The sequence below is a fragment of the Ranitomeya variabilis genome, chromosome 1 (genome assembly GCF_051348905.1).
Source record: "Ranitomeya variabilis isolate aRanVar5 chromosome 1, aRanVar5.hap1, whole genome shotgun sequence".
NCBI lineage: Eukaryota > Metazoa > Chordata > Amphibia > Anura > Dendrobatidae > Ranitomeya > Ranitomeya variabilis.
Genome location: NC_135232.1, coordinates 692,587,594 through 692,609,500, shown reverse-complemented (window position 1 = coordinate 692,609,500; position 21,907 = coordinate 692,587,594). Strand labels below are relative to the sequence as shown.

The 21,907-nt window shown below is 44.1% G+C and overlaps 1 protein-coding gene across 6 annotated transcripts in view; it reads right to left on the bottom strand.

The window, feature by feature from the left end:
* Positions 1–21,054, bottom strand: part of AKT1 (AKT serine/threonine kinase 1) — a 111,079-nt gene extending 90,025 nt beyond the window's left edge. Inside the window, exons 1-2 of one of the 6 annotated variants that reach the window (XM_077266441.1) lie at positions 20,504–21,054; positions 10,311–10,434 (exon numbers count right to left, since the gene is read on the bottom strand). Coding sequence is in view for 4 of the 6 variants with exons in the window: in XM_077266416.1 (XP_077122531.1) it covers positions 10,311–10,356 (46 nt within the window). In the remaining 2 variants the exon portion in view is untranslated. Of the gene's footprint in view, positions 1–10,310; positions 10,435–19,331; positions 19,490–19,718; positions 19,868–20,503 lie in introns of those variants that run through there. The other 5 variants (XM_077266416.1, XM_077266408.1, XM_077266450.1 and 2 more) reach the window with 5 other exon arrangements.
* Between the last annotated feature and the right edge of the window lie 853 nt (positions 21,055–21,907).

The following is a 21,907-nucleotide window of genomic DNA, read 5'->3' as shown; positions in this document are numbered from 1 at the left end:
CCCCACTGAAAACCTCTGGAATGTAATCAAGAGGATGATGGAAAGTCACAAGCCATCACACAAAGAAGAACTGCTTACATTTCTGCACCAGAAGCAGTGTGAAAGACTGGTGGAAAGCATGCCAAGACGCATGAAAGCTGTGATTAAAAATCATGGTTATTCCACAAAATATTAATTTCTGAACTCTTCCGGAGTTAAAACATTGGTATTGTTGTTTCTAAATGATTATGAACTTGATTTCTTTGCATTATTTGAGCTCTGAAAGCACTGTTTTGTTTTTTAATTTTGACCATTTTTCGGTCAGAAAAAAAAATGACAAAATGTATTGCTTGGAAATTCGGAGACGTTGTCAGAAGTTTATAGACTAAAAGAACAAATTTACATTTTATTCAAAAATATACCTATATAAAGAAAAATCAGGCAAACTGAACATTTTGCTATTGACAGATCTTATGGTTTTCCCCTCTTATACAGATGATCAGCCAGTTGTCCAGTTTAATAATACACTTAGGCTGATTTTACACTTGCGGTGTTTTTTCGGCACGTTTTTGCGGCCCCAATGCATTTCTATGGGGCTGCAAAAATTCGTTGGAGCGCCGTACGGCCCGTCTTTATGGCCATGAAAAAATATCGAGCTTGCTTGATATATTTCACAGCTTACAGACACAGGCCTCATTGAAAATCATTGACTTCCGGTTTTGCGGAACACTTTTTTCCCCCCAATAAATTTGCCATAGTATTGGCAACCCAAAAAATGGCGATCCGCAAGTTTTTTGCGGTCCGTTATTGCGGCAGACCATGAAAATTGCGGCAATACGGCCCGCAAAAAAGGCCTGCAATAACGGGCTGCAAAAAAACCAGCAAGTGTAAAAGAAGCCTAATATTACAGGTTAATAAAAGTGGAAAAAAATTAGTAATATGACTTATTTGGAGCATTTAAAAAGCAGGTGGCAGAATCGAGGGCGTTCTTGGAGGGTTCTCTCCCACCAAATAGAGACGCCATAACGATATGATTAAAGAGGTCTGATCACAACAAATCCAAAAAATAGTGGATGTTCCTTACCCAGTCATGGATGTGTATAGGAGACAAACACCAGTGAGAGCGGTAAAGAGATGTTGTGGACAGTTTAAAATCAGCCATTTAGACCCACAACAAAAAGTACCATAAAAGGTACCAAATAATCACTTATTAAAGAATATAAGATCTGTCAACAGCAGCTTGGTGACCATTTTCAATAACAGGCTATGCTCAGTTGTAATTAGAATTATTCATCCGCCCCCATTATAAGTTCAGCTCATTATAAAGGGGACGGTTTGCAATAAACAAATTTAAAACACATAAGTGGTTTCTCTAAATTTAGCACAAAGTTCCACTTCTACCGATTACTGCAGTCTCAGAATTAATCAACCCACTGGCGGACACAGACCAAAAACGGCCCCTGTGCAAAAGCAATAAATATATGGGCCCTTTGCAATCCAATAGCTTATCATCCCGCTTTGGAGGAGTTAGTGGCCCCATAGCTCCTGAATCCCTGTGCAACTGCACAGGTTGCACTAATGATAATGTCATGAAGGCACAAGCCTTCAATTGAAACCCCTGGCTAGGCAGCATATCTGCAGCAGGTCATAAGAGCCAGGCACAAGCTTCCACCAGCCTTCCTGAGCAATCTTAGGGTACCGTCTCACAGTGGCACTTTGGTCGCTACGACGGCACGATCCGTGACGTTCCAGCGATATAAATACGATATCGCTGTGTCTGACACGCTACTGCGATCAGGGACCCTGCTGAGAATCGTACGTCGTAGCAGATCGTTTGAAACTTTCCTTCATCGCTGGATCACCCGCTGACATCGCTGCATCGGCGTGTGTGACACCGATCCAGCGATGTGTTCACTTGTAACCAGGGTAAACATCGGGTAACTAAGCGCAGGGCCGCGCTTAGTAACCCGATGTTTACCCTGGTTACCATTGTAAATGTAAAAAAAAAAAAAAAACACTACATACTTACTTTCCGGTGTCTGCCACGTCCCCCGCCGTCAGCTTCCCGCACTGACTGTGAGCGCCGGCCATAAAGTAAAAGCAGAGCACAGTAGTGACGTCACCGCTGTGCTTTACGGCCGGCACTGACACAGTCAGTGCGGGAAGCTGACGGCGAGGGACCCGACAGACACCGGAATGTAAGTATGTACTGGGTTTTTTTTTTTACATTTACAATGGTAACCAGGGTAAACATCGGGTTACTAAGCGCAGCCCTGCGCTTAGTATCCCGATGTTTACCCTGGTTACCCGGGGACTTCGGCATCGTTGGTCGCTGGAGAGCTGTCTGTGTGACAGCTCCCCTGCGACCACACAACGACGCTGCAGCGATCACGGCCAGGTCATATCGCTGGTCGTGATCATTGGTAAATCGTTTAGTGTAACGGTACCCTTAGGCTACTCTCCAAGGACAATGCCCCCAGATCACTAATATTCTTGGGTTGTCTTGAGAGTGATAAAAAAAAAAAAAAAAAAAAAAAAGGAAGAAGAGATCGTGGTACAAACAAGGATAATTGTACAAAAAAAAATAAAAAAATATATATACAGTACAGACCAAAAGTTTGGACACACCTTCTCATTTAAAGATTTTTCTGTATTTTCATGACTCTGAAAATTGTAAATTCACACTGAAGGCATCAAAACTATGAATGTTTAACACATGTGGAAATATATACTTAACAAAAAAGTGAGAAACAACTCACAAGTCACCTGACTTGAACCCTACAGAAAATCTTTGGTGGGCTTTAAGACAGTATACTATGTCACTGGGCAATATACTACGTGGACATGCATCTTCTAGAATACCCGATGCGTTAGAATCGGGCCACCATCTAGTGTATATATATATATATATATATATATATATATATATATATATATATATATATATATATATATATATATATATATATATACACATACATACATACATACACACACACACTAGATGGTGGCCCGATTCTAGGTATTCTAGAATATGTAGGTAGTATATAGCACAGGCTACGTACTATATTGCACAGTGACGTAGTATATAACACAACCGACATAGTATATAACATAGCTAACATAGTATGTAACACAGCCACATAGTATATAACATAGCGACGTAGTGTATTGCACAGCTACGTAGTGTATAGCACAGGCCACGTAGTATATAGCAGAGCCACAAAGTATATAACACAGCCACATAGTATATTGCACAGCTACGTAGTATATAACACAGAGCAAGTAGTATATTGGACAGTCACGTTGTATATTGCACAGCTACATAGTATATAGAACAGAGATGTACTGTATAACAGAGCCCACGCAGTATGTAACACAGCCCAAGTAGTATATAGCAATGTGGGCACTATATGCGTGGTTAAAAAAGACTTAAAATAAAAAGTAAACATATACTCCCCTTTCCGAAGGCCCCTTGAAGTCCTGGCGCCTGTGTGCGGTGCACGCGGCAGCTTCCGGTCCCAGGGTTGGTATGAGCGCAGGACCTGTGATGACGTCACGGTCACATGACCGTGACGTCATGGCAGGTCCTTCTCGCATAGCATCCTTGGCACCGGAACCTGCCGCTTGCACTGCCGAGGACAGCGCGCGACGTCGGAAGGTGAGAATAACCTTTTTTATTATTATTATTTGTAACATTAGATCTTTTTACTACTGATGCTGCATACGCAGCATCAATAGTAAAAAGTTGGTCACACAGGGTTAATAGCTGCATTAACGGAGTGCGTTACACCACGGTCCGTTAACGCTGCCATTAACCCTGTGTGAGCGCTCAGCGCTGACTGCAGGGCAGTAAAGCAGCGGCCATTTCGCTGCCAGACTATGGCCGTCGCTGATTGGTTGTGACAATGGTCGTAGGCGTTTTGCCATGACCAATCAGCGACTTGGATTTCCATGACAGAGGCCACGACCAATGAATATCCGGGACAGACAGACGGAAGTACCCCTTAGACAATTATATAGTAGATATATATTAGTTATATATAACTGATCTTGCCCAGAATGATAAAAATTGGCATAAGTGGCTATGCATCATGTTTGCAGCAGGTCCTATCAGCCAGAGGGGTCCAACTAAGCACTAAAGACGCTTGTCATGAAGAGGTGAAATATTCCGCAGCTGCAGTAGTCAATAAAAGTGGCATTTTGTGCTTAACTTGGAAAAACCATTTGTTATATTCGTTGTGTTGAGACAATTTGTTCTCGTTTGGTTTATTGCAAACAGCAAAAAGTTTGTACATTTTCCTAATAAAAACAAAATTGCACTGGTGGGGGTTGAATAATTTTGATTGCAGATGTATATATCCCATATATTTAAGGACTCCATCCAGCCGGCTATACCATGTACGGGTGGTAGGTACCAAGTCCTTGGCGCTTTACACCACATATCTGCACAAGAAGAGGTAATTGGCGCACATGAGTTATTCCTAGGCAGTACACTATTCCCAAGCCTAAAACTTCAATAATCCAGTCTGACTTTAGCCACTTTCCTAAATGAAAACTGCAAATATTTTCAAACAATGGGGGTCATAGTGGTCGTGAGCCTCTACCCCCTCACAAATCCCACTTTGGTGACACGCAGGGGCCGAGCCGTGAGTCATCCATGTACTGAATGAGGCAGCGCAAACAAGGGAACTGATGACTCACGTGCGTCTGATACTACAGGATGGATTTTAACAAAGATTTCTACATGCCGTGAAGAGAAAAGAAAGTCATGTACAGAAGCTTCTGGCCTAATGCTGCACAGGCTAAACTCCGTCCTAGGTAGTCAGCAAGGAGGAGGAACATGACTGCAGGGGCGCCACCATGACTGGACCACAGGTGTAGGGGGACATCCATAGAGGGACTTCCAAAACACAAAAGATCTTCTATAGTCTGCATTTTTGGACAAGACTATGACATCTACTAGGGCCCCCGACACTGGCCAGAAAAACAAGAGAGTTATAGGGCCCGATGAAAAGCTGTCTGCAGAAGGATCAGAATGGGGACTTAGAGCTTGTGTCCCTGATCCCACGCTTCTGGCACAAAGCTACAGGGATAGTCGCCTAAATAACACTTCGCAACTATCTGGCAATAATATTTCACCACTGTATGGCGGTAGTATTCTTGGGCACTATATGGTATGTTTTAAGAGGTTTCAATAGGAGGTTCTGCACTAAACCCAAGGAGGTCACAAAATATGAGATATCGTGCTGCTCACAAGGGGGCCAACTGCTGGAATATCCCGCCAATCACAGGAACGGTGTTCTGAAGCGGCACAAACATGGTACCACTCCATCTTACACCAGGGAAGTACCAAGATCGCTAAGGGGCCAAGTTGTCAGACCACCAGCAACGTATTAACTACCCTACAGATAAGCGATCATTTGCTTAAAATGCAATTAACCCTTTAAGAAGGGTTTGTCTACATTTGGATTTCATTAAAGATGTTGCCTTTTGCCTTCAGTAGCCTCTGTGTTGCCCTGTATTATCGGCTTCACAATGAGTTAACAGAGATTTGGTCAGTGAGCTCACTTTGACAGGACAGTTTGTGACTTTAAATTGGTATTTCTGAGCTCCTCTCAGCTGGTTTAGGACCGCAGAATAGAACAAAAGTTGGATGTGCAGGGAAACAAGGAGCCTCTAAAAGCAAAACTGTGCAAAATATTGGTGAAAAACACAGACTCTGGAACCGAGAATTGGTCAGATTTCCCTCTTCAGTCCCCTAATTGGCAGCCATAGAACAGTCAGGAGACCTCCTGCCAAAATTACCAGGAGAGAAGGATCACAGGTGACCACAGTATCTTACAGACATAGAATAAGACACTTTCCGTATAACCCACTGCCCTATCTTGGCCAAATGTGCAATACTGCATGAATGAAATCAGCAGATGCATTCTAGCAAAGCTGGAGACTTTGGGTTTAGTGCTCCTTTAAGTTCCTCAAAATGCTTTTAATTAGCGGATTGGGTTCAGCACCAGGAGCTTGCCCTGACTTACAAATCAGCCTTGGAAGAGGAATTATTTCCCAGCCTTTGATGAGGTCATAGCATTTTCCAGGAGAGTGAGCGTGCACATACCTGTGCATCAAGAAAGAAATCTAAAACATGTCTGATAAAAGAAAAAACATAAATTATATTTAAAAAGGAATCCCAATGAAAGTTCAAATTTCGCTCCCTGATTGACCATTACATTTTTCCCCTAGACCCTTGATGTCATGGTGAACATCAAATATGAAATCTAAAGGGTGAAACTTCTGCAACCAGCTAATCACAGTAACTACCTGCAACTACCTGCAGGTGTCTGCTGTGCAAACTAGCTGGCACTTGCTGGGTAGATTTGGTTCAGCCCATGCAAATCTTTCCAAATTCTGCCGTACATATACAGTGGATGTTGGGAGAAGTTGGCAGATGTCAGGCGGGGAGTGGCCATTTGATACAGGGCTGACTCCATAGACAAGTGCAGCGTTGATGGTACACCACTGATATAAGGCATTCAATAATAGGGATCACAAATAAAGATCACAGATTTCAGGACCTTTGGGCTAACAAATAGTTAGCGAGTATATTGCACCCCTCCCTACTGTAATTCTCATCCCTCAAAAAGGACTCTGACATCCTACAACTCTACAGAGCACACAGTTCCCAACCCCCCAATTACACTTTGAATAGGTGTCCCCCATATCATAGGGTAGGACCTCAAAAATTTCCACCAAGAACAACTGGAAGGTACCATTGCCTTCTCTATATTTTTCTAGATGTGAAGGGTATGAAAAATTAACATTTCACTGCCTAAAGTTGTATTATACATCTGAGAAAGTCTGCGAAATGCTTGTTCGGAAGATATCATGTCTCCCAATTCTCTCATACTCACGCAATATCAACAGGGAGAGAGGAGAAAGTCACTGACAAAATCTTTAGCGAGCGGCTTTTCTTCTCTAAAAACAAAAATTGAAATTTTATGTGCCCAAACCTTCTCTGCCCAGTCATCATCCATTGGCAGGAGGCCTCCACACACATCTGATGATAGGAAGGTCCCACCAAAATTGTCCGGTTCAGCAAACTTTCATCTATTGTGACTTGGGGCTTTGAGATCACTGAGCAACGTAAATAACCCTTTCATTACCGTAGACCACCAGGGACTGCAAAACAAGTGAAACGGTCTAAAAAGTGGTGAGTAGAAGGCCCTAGTCTTATTATTGACCAGGACCCCATGTTGGATAAAACAAGCTTTTTGACTAGCACCCGACCTTCTCCTTCCTCTCCAGTCTAGTGTGACAGAATTGACCTAATTTTAGTAAGTAGATAACTTTTACATATAAAAAAATTTGTAACCGAGTGATAATACAAGAAGATCATGATCTGAGACTTCTCATCATGACAGCCCTCACATTACACGACTGCTCGTTGTCAACTATAAAACTTCCCACACAGAATTCTCAAGGCATCTCCTTCACAAAGTGAGAAAAGCAACAAGAATTTGGAGGTACATGTGAACACTATTGTTCGCACCCAGTCACAAACACTTCTCTAGTTATCAAAGGGTTTTACCACCTCCGGATGACTTTCAATAATCGCTCGAGTTGTTCTGTATAGATAGAACAAAGTTCTGTGCACGTATGAAGAAAATCAACGAATAGTTAAACGGGTTTTCGAGTCACAAAATCTCTGTCCAGCTCAGAGCCGATATGACTACCAAGGGTCCAGTTATTAATACCATTGGAAACGCAGATTTTGCTGTGGGAAGTGGTGGTCAGACTGGAATTAAGCCTTTGTGGATGACTTCAGTACCACAGAATGTAGCCCCATTGGATCATCCTCTACGGGATATCATGCTAAATAATCCCATGGGTACAAGATCACTATGAGTCCATTTAAAATAACCAATATGCCATCGACCTACTTAACAGTCTTTATGGACAACAAATCAAAAATAACCTTCCAAAAACACAAAAAAACACCGAGAGGACTTGTAACATATTTTGATGGACTGGAGGAGTCAATGAAAACAATTTGGATGTTTGAGAATTTTTATTTTTTTTTAATGTCAGAGTTTGGAAGGAACAGTGGACAACATTGTATTTCATTGGGCAGATGCTGATCCACATCGGTGCCATCAGTTCATTTAGGATTCATTAAACTAGGGGTGAAATGCCCTTGCTGTCTAGTCATTATGCGAGAACATTCTGGATACCAGCAAACAACAGGAATTCCAGTGGTCCCTATACTATACATTTTATTTCTTTCCACGTTCCATGCTACTTTAAAGTAAACCAAAAAAGCCCTATAAAGTCTGGAGTGTGTACCAGAAACAAAGGGTACTGGCATGATTAAATCAGGAGATCTTGTATTTCTGATGATTGACAGGACACACAGACAGCAGTCATCGTGTGGCTGACAGCTCTTCTCCGGCTACCCCATACACAGAAACACTTTCCTTGGCCAAGCGTTCCTAAGTTCTCCAGGAGAGAGCCACTGTCAGACTCCCATCCTCCTCCAGACTCTTGGCAGCAGGTTATTTCTGCACCAAGTAAACGGATTGGCCATTGAAATTCCAAAGATTGGATCAGTCTCGCCCTCAACATTATCTAATGTGTACGAGGGCCTCCACTCTCTTCCCCCACAGATTGTTTGCAAATTCTGCTGAAATTCATGGGTAGACAACTTTTATAAAGTTTATGGGGACACAAACTTTAACTTTTTGCTATCCCAGTGGATTCCAGCTGGACACGTCTTTGTTTCTCCTGGGAGTGAAAAATTGACTAAACTTGCAAAGAATGAACAACACGAGTTACCAGCCTGGAATAGCCTTGGGAAAAGTCCCCAGCAATAGTCTAGTTTGCCAATTTTCTATCACGCTACCAATGACACTCTTCTATTGTCTAGGGAATGCAAGGTCCTCCAAAAGGACAGCCACAACAGAATGCTTTTGCTAATATAGAATGGGGCCCAAGACTATTTGAATGTATATGCCCAAAAGGGGGTAACTAAACCAAACCACCATCTTAATGGGACGCCAATACTTAAACTATCCACATGATATAGCTGTCAGACGAAGGACGCTTCTGCAGATCACTTGCCCAACAGTCACCTCAGTTGGATACATCAAACACAAGAGCGCTTGTTTGGTTGAGCTGCTGTCAAACATCTTGGGTGGGTGCTCATCTCAGAGAGAAGTCTGGTCAGACAAGCTAGATCCTTGACTTCCCCGAGAATTGGTTGTTCGTGGCCCAGTTGGACAGTTGGCTAAACCTGTCTATATTGGAAACTTCAGCCAACATTAGTCTAATGGGGAGGTGGAGGCTTTAGGAGTCCTTCACTATTTGGAGGACATCACACATTTCTCAAATGAAAATCCATAAAAAACAGTACGTCCTCATGACACACACAGTACATTTTGGGCATTGGCTAGGAAGCATTTATGGCTCTACATTTTAATACAGAGATCTTCAATAGGGAGGGTGAAATACATTTTATGTACAAGTAATGTGTAGAGTTTATCATGTCCATGCTATACCCACGTCAGTGGATCCACAGAGTTGATAACCAAATCTACAAAGGATTGGGTCGTTGCTATGCTGATGCTGGTGGCAGTCAATGATTATGGGTCTGACACTTAAATCGACATTTTAGAAAAAAAACCTATTGTGGAGCTAAAGACACCCTGTACATTAACAGCCTCCCATCAGAAGCGGCCTTGAAAGACATAACTATTAATATTCTGAGTAGTCAATTTTTAGAGAGTCAAAACTTTTTTTGGATGGGATTTTCTTCCCCCCTCACCACAGGAAACAGGAATTTTCTTTACAGAAGGTTTTCCATTTCTTTGGATCAACATTAAATTATTGATTCCATTGCGGAATTTTCTGCAGCGGTTTTGATAAATCCGCAGTACAAAACCGCTGCGTTTTTTCCTGCGGATTTATCACGGTTTTTATTGCGGATTCCGCTGTGGGTTTTCACCTGCAGTTTCCTATTGGAGCAGGTGTAAAACCGCTGCGGATTCCTCACAAAGAATTGACATGCTGCAGAAAATAAACCGCTGTGTTTCCGCACGTTTTTTTCCGCAGCATGTGCACTGCGGATTGCATTTCCCATAGGTTTACATGGTACTGTAAATGCATGGGAAACGGCTGCGGATCCGCAGCAAAATCCGCAGCGTGTGCACATACCCTTAAAGGATCTTTCAAGCCAACACCCAAAGAACAACTCTTAAAAGTCCACCATTCTTCAGTAGGATATCGATGCCCACCCACAACATTACCATGAAATGTAAACTAGCCATAGGCTTTCTTACCTCGTTTGTGAAGCCAACCTTCTTTTACAATCGCTACTTCATTCATAATGACGGCAATGTAACCCAGTGGATCTGTTTCACCAAGATTTTGAGTGAAATCTGTAGCAGCAAAGGTAACTTGTCTCTAAAATGCAAAAGAGAAAGAAAAAAATTAGCAAAAAAAAAGTGCCAGTGGTCTCACACAAAAAAACAAACAAACAAACAAACAAAAAAGAACAGCTTGGTCTTTTGGCACCACATGTCAAACTTCTTGTCACAACTCTTGTCGGGTGTCCCAGGACCAGGGGCTCCTTCCCTGTCCCAAACGCTAAAGGCACCCTGGTTTCCGGATTACTTCTGATGGTGAAGATGCCGGGCCCACGTACCTTGTCTTAGCTCCCGAATACACCCTCAGTCTGTACCCTTCCCCCATACAGGGAAGAGGGGAGTAGTAGTGTACCATAATACACCAACCAGACTAACAAGGTAATACGATCAGGGATGAAGGAAAATACCAGTCATACAAATATATTTACACAAACAGAGATAAAAACTGGGAAGCGGAGGATGGGGTTTAACCAAAATATGAGAAGAAAGGGAATTATCACACTCAAAACCTAGCAACAGTCACAGATAATTCCACCAACCACCTTCTCCAATAATAACCAACGACCTCCAGCCATGCAACAAAGCTATCCCTGACAATGAGTGCTGGCCAGGGCCCAGATAGATAGATATATCTGGCTCCTGTCTGCAGCGGTAAACCCGTGACACTTATGTCACGAGATCCAACATAGACCCCCCTTAGAACATCCAAGAAACCGTGTTACTTTGCTTTCTACTTCACAGCCATTTCTTGGATATGTGTAGCCCTGTTAGTTTCAAGCTGAAGAGAACTTAAAAAAAATTGAAGATTTGAAACTAACTGTATTAGGAAATTGTAAAACTTTCCATCACACATAAATAAGGCAAGAAAACTCCCCTCACTTCTGCATTGGAAGGAGAGAAGTGCCAATAATGTTGCATGGACACACGCCTGGCCAGCAGGCATCGTGAACCCGTCCAAGAAGCTCCTGTTGGTGCAACATCATCAGCAATTCTAACCTGCCAAAATGCAATCAAGAGGAGCTGGAGAACCCCTTTATTGTCCCTCTTTTTTGAACAGGGAAACAGATGTGCATTACTTTAATAAAAATGTCTACCTACACGCATGAAACATGTCATCTGCATCCCCAAGCCATTTTTTTGCATTTTTTTTCAGCCAACTCCATTAGAAGTTGGATTTCAATCCCAATCACAATGGCAGTACATCCCATCCATTGGGCCATGGTCAGCTGGTAAATGTTTGCACGAATGCTGAATACATACCAGACTTGTGTACAGTAAATACGCGCTCAATGACGTCTCCTTCAGATTAAACAAATAATCATTTTCTCTCATAAAACATCATTATATTTTTACTGCTCGCTAGAACCCTCGAGAGCTTCCTCAGTAAACAGTGGCAAATCATACCGCCTTTGTCTGCCTCAGTAGTCTGGGTGCGTGGTATGTGCCCATCTTGCAGCTGATGACAGTCATTGAACATTGCCGCCTAAGCTGGTGTCTGCGAATGCCTGGCACTGATAACCAGTGCTCAAAAAATAAGTATAGCGGCAGTCAGAGGAATATGGGCACCTAGATTATACCTGGCAGTTTGTAGTTGCTCTGAGGTATATAAAGGTCTCCACGCATCTCCCACCGTACTACTGAAATAACACGCAAGCTTGTCCAAGAAAAAAGAGTGTATGTTACAGATGTCTATGGCTCCCTTAAAGGGACTCATCACCTGCCATAAATGTATTTTTTTTCCCCTGGTGTATATGCCACTGTTTTCCTGAATCCGGCGCTGTTATTCTTTTTGTTCTGCGCTTCTCCGTTCCGGAGATATAGTCATCTCCTCTCTGTACGTAAATTGTCTTTTTACCTAAGTGGGCATGTGCCTTAACTCTTTAAACCACGCCCAATTGGCTGAAAGGCTAGATTTATATACGGAGGAAAAGGAGGCCTTATCTCAGGAACAGAGAGAAAAACAACGCCGGACTCAGGAGAACAGCGGCATTTACACCAGGTAAAGTAATTACATATTTATGGCAAAGTTACAGGTTCTCTTTAAAGGGTCTCTCACTTCTGTACCTTATTTTACAAGGGGTCCCATGGAGGTAAAACACCCCACCCAAAAAAAAAAAAAAACAAGAAAAACAAACAACAAAAACACAATACATCACATACTCACCTCTTGGGTCCCCATATGTGCCCACTCTTCTTGTAGGGGGATGTCACATGACCACTGCAGCTAATTAACAGGCACAGATCAGCTGCAGCTGACAGTCCATGCAGAAGAGATACAGTCACTACTCAGATTGACTGCAGTGGTCATCGAGATCTCCCACTGGAAGAGCGTGCAAAGAGATGGGGGGGGGGGGGGGGGAACATAGAGAGAAGCTTTGAATTAAATTAAAAAAAAAAAAAAGCGCATATTTTTCTTGTGTTTAGGCATGCTAGATTTGTCTCTTGTGCGTGCTGATAAAGTTTAGTGAAGAAAAAAAGTCCTATTGCATAAAAACAGTTTTTGGCACAAAAAAAACAAACAAAAAAAAACAAAAAAAAAAAAACAGTAAAACCTGATGCCTGCATTTATGTGGATTTTCAGCATTTTTTCACCACCCATTCATGTCATGGGTGAAAAAAAGCTGAACAAAACCATGAAAAAAGTGACATGCTCCATGTCCAAAAACCATGCAAAGCACAAAATACTGACAAAAAAACAAACAAAAAAAACCAATGTGTGTGCATGAGATTTCTAAAATCTCATATACATAGCTGGTATTGAAAAACACGCTGAAAGAACGCCACGTGTGAACAAAGCCTTATTGTTGTAGGACCACCATGGGCTCATCTGTAAAATAGAATATGGTGGACTGCCCATGACCACTATGGCTCCATCGTCTGTACCATCGTATGTCATTGATTTCAGTTATTTTTTTTCTCAGCGATTTATATGGAATTGAAGAAAAAAATAAGTTAACAGGAGTCCTTAGTGTCTAAAAGTAAAAGGTGTGTGTGTGTGTGTGTGTCCAACTTTTATTCTTTAAAGGGCCACTGTCACCCCCCCCAGCCGTTATAAACTAAAAGAGCCACCTTGTGCAGCAGTAATGCTGCAGTCTAACAAGGTGGCTCTTTTTTTGATTAAGTTATTACCTAAATAAAGCGTTTTAAAATTTGGCCACACATACCAGATATTGTACCAGGAGGCGGTCCCAAGCGTCCTGTATGAATCTTCCAACGGCCGTCACTCTTCTCTTCAGGGGCGATGGTTGCCGCCCCCTGAGCGCTGTTATCTTCTGAAATCCGGCGCCTGCGCTGTGCGTGCCTGCGCAGTGTTCATTGTCAGTGCGGCCGCCCTATTACTGCTGAATCCCCCGCCCCACACTGTTATTCATTATGCACAGTGAGGGGCTGGGGTTCCTGGGAAGGCGGGGGAGCGTCGGAGCTGGGAAGCGTCAAAACAGCGCAGTGCGCATGCCCAGGAACCCCAGCCCCGCACTGTGCATAATGAATAACAGTGCGGGGCAGGGATTCAATAATAGGGCGGCCGCACTGACAATGAACACTGCGCAGGCCCCAGGCAGGCACGCACAGCGCAGGCGCCGGATTTCAGAAGATAACAGCGCTCAGGGGGCGGGTACCATCGCCCCTGAAGAGAAGAGTGACGGCCGTTGGGGGATTCATACAGGACGCTTCGGACCGCCTCCTGGTACAATATCTGGTATGTGTGGCCAAATTTTAAAACGCTTTTTTGAGGTAATAAATGAATCAAAAACTAAAAGAGCCACCTTGTTAGACTGCAGCATTACTGGCTCTTTTAGTTTATAACGGCTGGGGGGGGGGGGTGACAGTGGCCCTTTAACCAAATCACTTTCCTGAAAGGAGTCACCTTTTTAGAGTATTCTCCATAACATATTGGTCTGTGCCCACAGGTTTCATTAAAGAGGGCCAATCCTTTGCTTCATGGGAGATAAGCTGCCGCCATAGGTGCATGGTTCTAGCCTACTCTCCTGCACATCGCGAGAATGGGCGAGGGGGTTCGGAGGATACCGCTGTCAGACCAATATAATATAAACATAAGGGTGAATGACCTCGGGGAGATCAAATCATCCAACACCGCGGAGACACCATCACGTGTTTCTCAACGCAGTGATCCACAACACTGCCCCCATCCCTAATGAGAAATATGCAAATGTATGTAGAAAAGCAGCAAAGACACCATCACGTGTTTCTCAACGCAAGCAATGAATAGCCAGGTCTTTCACCGGGAAGGAACAACCACGGGAAGGGCAGCATCCAAGAAAGGAAAACCACCTATGCCAAAACATGGTATCCATCCACAGACAGCTGTTTCGGGCTATTTGCCCCTCATCAGTGTGGAGTAGGAAACTGGCTATTAGGAGCAGTGCCTAGTGAAAAGACTATAAACATGAGGATGCATGTAGAAAAGCCGCGGAGACACTAGGCACTGCTCCTAATAGCCAGTTTCCTACTCCACACTGATGAGGGGCAAATACCCCGAAACAGCTGTCTGTGGATGGATACCATGTTTTGGCATAGGTGGTTTTCCTTTCTTGGATGCTGCCCTTCCCGTGGTTGTTCCTTCCCGGTGAAAGACCTGGCTATTCATTGCTTGCGTTGAGAAACACGTGATGGTGTCTCCGCGGCTTTTCTACATGCAAGACCAATATAATATAGCAGCAGCACAGTTAGATTTCCCTATATAGGATGGAGAGGACATGTCCTAGAGTGCAATCCTTAGGAGAGAATTTCAGCCAGGGAGGAATGATGGGAGATTTCAAAGTCTGCAGCAGTTTGAATGCTGCTCTGGAGTATTATAAAGGCTGCAACAAAAGTAATGTATTTACTGTCATTAAACCTACATGTTGGCCATTTGAATGAATGATCGATTATGCCAGAGCGAAAGGCTTCATTGTACTTTGCTCAGAGTCAGACTAACACAGAAGGGTCCCGAGTGCCCCCGCCCTTTTAAGAAACCATAAGGCACATGTGACTTAAGTACAGTCATATGAAGGAGGTGACGTCACGTCTTGTGGCTGAGGGCCATAGTTGTCTATGGGAATGATGAACACATCCACGTCACATCATAAGGAAAACCACAGGGTGGTCGCGTCCCTACAGAACACCACGACCATAGGGCCAAATCATCCACATATTTCCTTCATTTACAAGTAGTTATCATCCAAGGATAACAGGGGGGGGGGGGGGTATTGGTATCATCCTGAAGGGATAATTGGGGGGAAAAAAACAACAAAACGACAACTTCTACAGGGGTCGTATTGGAAGTTAAATACCCAGCTTCTCAGAAGAAGAAATGGGCAAGAAATTTTTTTGGGGGGCACATTCTATGGGTAGATACCAGGGAAGAAAAACAGGTCTCCTAGGATAGCCGCTTTATGGCTTATATAGGGGTCCTAAGCAAAGGCCCCCCACATAGGGAATAAGTTGGGGATGTCTAATCAGTTCCCAGAGTCAAGAATCATTTTACAGTCAGATCGAATTATTTGCCGCCTCAATTAGATAAAACATAAGTAAGCGCAGGGTGTGCCGGTGCCTGGAGCTACAAACCTGGACCTCTCGGTACGAGCAGCCGCGCCACGCTCAGGTTACAGAGAGCAGCAGAGACTGCGCCTCTCATCTGATCAGCGGCACCAACATAAGATTTGGCACCGCCGAATAGAAGGAAAGGAGCCGAATGGTCACGTTAAAGTACCTTATGGCAGATTATCAACTACATATACACCTGTCGAAGGGTGGTAACACCTGTGTATTTTTTTGTATCCATAAATGTCAGCCTATGATGGGGGTCAAATGACCTGAAATGACCCCATTATAAGGATCCAGGTCATTAGATCAGGGGATTTATATACAATATGACAATAACTAAAAGGTCACATCATCAGACGCTGCAGAACTACAATCTCCAGCATGCTCACCAGTAATTACTGGATTATCGTCTAGTCTCCACCTGCATAAGGCAAAGTGACATATTGGCAGAGGACGCAATACTCCATAACATTGAAGATCTGCCATTCTGGAGACTGGAAAAGCTGGGTAACAACTTTCAGTATGAAGCCAATTGTCAGGGAATGCTGGGAGTTGTGGTGTAAGCAAAGCTGAAGAACAGTGCTGGGAGATTGTTTGGACATAGAGCGGAAGTACATAGTTTTCGGGAGTTTTAACCTGCGTCTGCCATTCACCCCAATATGTCCTAAAAAGTTTTATTTTCACTGTTGGGAACTTTTTTGTTTTTAATCATTACAATCAGGCCGGTCATTATGTTTCTAACTTCAACAAGCGAATGTTTTACAAGTTACTCATCAGTCACTTGACTACTTTCAGTTTTTGCCTTGGGGAAGGGAGGGGGGGTAGATTGACAAAGCAAAGCAAGGAAAAAAGGACCCAATTATGTAGACTTTATGGTGTAGGGGTAAAGTGTCACATTGGGGATCAAAGATGGTTGCCATCATTGGAATGTGATTGCACAGTCCAGGCCTTCCATCTCTCTGGTCAAAAGAACGTTTCTAAAGGCCCCGTCTCACATAGCGAGATCGCTAGCGAGATCGCTGCTGAGTCACAAGTTTTGTGACGCAACAGCGACCTCCATAGCGATCTCGCTATGTGTGACACGTACCAGCGATCAGGCCCCTGCTGCGAGATCGCTGGTCGTGTCAGAATGGCCTGGACCTTTTTTTGGTCGTTGAGGCCCCGCTGACATCGCTGAATCGGTGTGTGTGACACCGATCCAGCGATGTCTTCACTGGTAACCAGGGTAAACATCGGGTTACTAAGCGCAGGGCCGCGCTTAGTAACCCGATGTTTACCCTGGTTACCAAAAAAAACAAACACTACATACTCGCCTTTCGGTGTCCAGGTCCCTTGCCGTCTGCTTCCTGCTCTGACTGAGATCCGGCCGTACAGTGAGAAGTGAGAGCGCAGCAGTGACGTCACCGCTGCGCTCTGCTCTCACAGTACGGCGGCTCAGTCAGAGCAGGAAGCAGACGGCAAGGGACCTGGACACCGAAAGGCGAGTATGTAGTGTTTGTTTTTTTTGGTAACCAGGGTAAACATCGGGTTACTAAGCGCGGCCCTGCGCTTAGTAACCCGATGTTTACCCTGGTTACCCGGGTGCTGCAGGGGGACTTCGGCATCGTTGAAGACAGTTTCAACGATGCCGAAGTCGTTCCCCTGATCGTTGGTCGCTGGGGAGAGCGGTCTGTGTGACAGCTCCCCAGCGACCACACAGCGACTTACCAACGATCACGGCCAGGTCGTATCGCTGGTCGTGATCGTTGGTAAATCGCTTAGTGAGACGGGGCCTTAAGGCTGACGATTATAGGGCAGAAAAACTAGGGTACTGAAAATTTGCAATATTTTGTCACTCCAATATGCTGGCATTGCTGACACATCTCCCAATTTGGGACAGAGTCATCAAAACTTCTATGCTTCTGGTGTAAAAAGTTTTAAAAAGTCAAAAAAATTTGGCCGAACGTTGTACTAAAGTTTTGCGACTTACGGCGTTTTCATGCATTTTTGACCAGCTCAGATAAAGCAGGCAGTGCTGGGGCGGAACGAGCGGTGGTGTTCCTTATACCACAAATTCTACTCCGGCCCCTGATGACTGGAGTAAGACTAGTGGCATGCCACTGTTCCAATGGTCCTGAATCATTAAGGTGTGTGCGACTTTGACTCCAGCATGCCCTCTTATCAAGATCGGCAAGTTAACCCCGGTCTTTATGAAAATCGGGGCCAATGTGTCCAAGCCCCATAAAGCCAGAACAACCTGATGAAACCCATTTATACAGATGGCAGTTGTCAGGTGAACATATGGCAGATGCTCCCCAAACAGCAGTGTTTTTTTCAGTCATTCAATGGAATCTGCTTTACAACACTAAAGGCGAGGGGTACAGGGTGACAAGTGTCGCCCAACACAACATGGCATATAATGATCTCCTATGGTTGCGACCTGCAACTTGGCTGTTTTATTTACAGCAAACTCAGAGCTCTAAAATTGTTGATGTACAGCAGGTCACAGACAGGTTGCACAAATGTTTTTGGTTGTGCAACTTGTCACCGAACTGCTGTGGCCCAACATTATGTCGCCCCAGACTAAGGTCTCATTCAGATGTCCATTTTTTTTTTTTGCTCATATGTTGGGGAAAAAAAATAAATAAATAAAAATGTAAAAGCTTCTCCAACCCATAATAAAACTGATAGGCACAAAAAAGGAACTAGTGTGTGGTCCAGTATTTACATAGACCTACGGGAGTTGCATGGGTCATGCACAGTGATAGTGATGGCGAATATACTCGTTACTGGAGATTTCCCGAGCACGCTCGGGTGTCCTCCGAGTATTTTTTAGTGCTCGGAGATTTAGTTTTCCTCACCTCAGCTGAATGATTTCCATCTGTTAGCCAGCATAAGTACATGTGGGGATTCCCTAGCAACCAGGCAACCCCCACATGTACTTATGCTGGCTAACATGTAAATCATTCAGCTGAGGTGAGGAAAACTAAATCTCCGAGCACTAAACAATACTCGGAGGACCCCTGAGCATGCTCGGGAAATCTCGAGTAACGAATATAGTCGCTCATCACTAGTCATGCATAGAATTATTATTATTATTATTATATAATTTTATTTATATAGCGCCAATATATTCCGCAGCGCTTTACATTAATTTTTTCTCTTTTTTTTTTCAATACTTCCTTTCGCAAAACAACAAAAACAGATATGAAAAGAAAACTTCAACTAAGGGTACATGTTTTTAAAAAAAAAAAACATGTTCGTTTAAATCAGACATCTGAAAGAAAAAAAAATTGCTGGTTAACTTAATCACACTTTTGGAGGTCATGACACTTTTTGTAGCGATGTGTCAAAACTGCAAACACAATGCTTCCAAATTTAAAAAAAAAAAAAAAAAATTGCACGACATACCTGCAGTGTGAATAAGTCCTTACTATGTATAGTACAATACTGAGCAGTCGTCTCCAACCTGTAGCATTTCCAGCACTACAATTCCCAGCTGCAGGCCATCAGTGCACGGTGGGAATTGTAACCTCGCACACCTGAAGAGCCTCAGGTTGGCAAGCACCGCTCCAACCTTAGCATTCGTGGTTTCTAAATCTCATTTAAATGTATATATATATATAATTAAATGCAATAATGTTTTGCCAGCGTTCCATCACTTCGTTGTGACGCGTGTCAGGCTGGGGCTGTAGATCTATGACATGGATGTCACATAATGCTGAGCGGCCGGAGGAGCACCTACACACAAGCACGCCTATCCCGTGACCCCAGGGTACGGTGCCAACCTCCACATACCGCACACAACCCAACACATCTACGTCTATTTTGCAGGTAAACACTGGCCGCCTTCCTCTTTCTATTCTCCTGGATTCCTAGAAGGCTGGGTACCCGGAGCAAGGGATTCTGCTCCACATAGCTGGCTGGCTGCACAGGCCGGAGTGGGATGTGTCATGGTGAAGCCAGCACAGCCATACATATTACAGTATGTGCGCAGGAAGTGGGCATAATTGGGAGGGGTGCATAGAACTGATAACATTAATGCTGGATGAAATAAAGGGGTTTAGAATGTGGAGAATATGAATTCTCCTCTGCTGGAACAATGGATACATTGTACACAAAGCAGCACAACAGGACAAGATGTTTATTTACAAACAATGTATCAAGCTGTGAAGCCGGAGGAGCACCGGATACAATGTGTCTATGCCAATGGATGGCTGGTGTACTGGAATATTAATACAAGACTGCTCATTTCCTGGAAATAAAACATTGTTTCAGCAAAGCCATGGGAGGAATAACTATCCCTCCTGCATCACTATGGAACAGCAGCAGTTCCAAGGATCTGCATCCTCAGCAGTCAGACACTATGCAGTCTATGTGACAGGGAGGAGGCATCCTATACACTGGGCCTATGGGGAAGGTGGAAGCAGAAAACAAGCAATGTGGACCCCACAAGGGGAGATGCTGGGCATGTGCACTGGCTCTGCAGCAGGGTCCTGCACTGGTGGTTGATGCTTTACTATGGGGTGTGTGCATGCATCAGAAGACATACAAGGAGGAGGGTGGGGGGGCAATTGACTTACATGGATGGAAAGAGGTATATAGGAGCTCTTGTCTGCAGGAGGAGAGCCACAGGGCCTAGTGGTGGATTGCAGCCAGCTGAAGCCTCACCATCACCGAGGGGAGCATGAGAGGGAAGGGAGAGGAAAGAAGGAAGGAGGGGGGAGGAGAGGAGAGAGCAGACAGAGAGAGGGGGAGAGGGTGGGAGGAGGAGGAGGAAGAGGGGAAGGATAGGGCTGCTGCTGCTTGTAGTGTTGCTGCTGCTGCAGATTCAGCCCATTGATTGCATGGAGGGATGGGAGGATCAGTTGCTTTTTTTGCTGTCACCTTGCTGGGTGCAGTCTTCAGCCCTGGATCATCCTTGGTGCAGAGGATCAGCTGCTTGTCCTTCTCTCTTCCTCTCTGGTGGCAGCGTGTGTAATAACGTCTCTTCCTCCCTTCTGCACAGTGCGATCCTCCTCCTGCCTTCTCTGCCTTTCTCCAGCAGCCTCTCTGTGTCTCCCTTCTCTGCCTCTAACGATGACCACTGGGTCCTACCGCCTGCAGCTGGCTCTCTGCTAGGAAATCCATCACTGCACACTGAGTGCACTAGCAGGGAGGAGTCTCTGGTGTGTGTGTGTGTGTGTGTGTGTAACAGCGCTTGTATGTGTGTGTGTATATGTGTGTGTGTACAGCAGCGCGTGTGTGTATATGTGTGTGCACACAGCAGTGTGTATATTATGTGTGTGTGTGTACACAGCAGTGTGTGTATATGTATGTGCACAGTAGCGTGTGTATATATGTGTGTACAGCAGTGTGTGTATATATGTGTGTGTACACAGCAGTGTGTGTATATGTGTGTACAGCAGTGTGTGTATATGTGTGTGCACAGCAGTGTGTGTATATGTGTGTACACAGCAGTGTGTGTATATGTATGTGCACAGCAGTGTGTGTATATGTGTGTGCACAGCAGTGTGTGTGTATATGTGTGTGTACACAGCAGTGTGTGTGTATATGTATGTGCACAGCAGTGTGTGTATATGTGTGTGCACAGCAGTGTGTGTGTATGTGTGTGTACACAGCAGTGTGTGTATATGTATGTGCATAGCAGTGTATGTGTGTGTGCACAGCAGTGTGTGTATATGTATGTGCACAGCAGTGTGTGTGTATATGTGTGTGCACAGCAGTGTGTGTATATGTGTGTGTGTATATGTGTGTGCACAGCAGTGTGTGTATATGTGTGTGTGTACACAGCAGTGTGTGTATATGTGTGTACACAGCAGTGTGTGTGTATATGTGTGTGCACAGCAGTGTGTGTATATGTGTGTGCACAGCAGTGTGTGTATATGTGTATATGTATGTGCACAGCAGTGTGTGTGTATATGTGTGCACAGCAGTGTGTGTATATGTGTGTGCACAGCAGTGTGTTTATATGTGTCTACACAGCA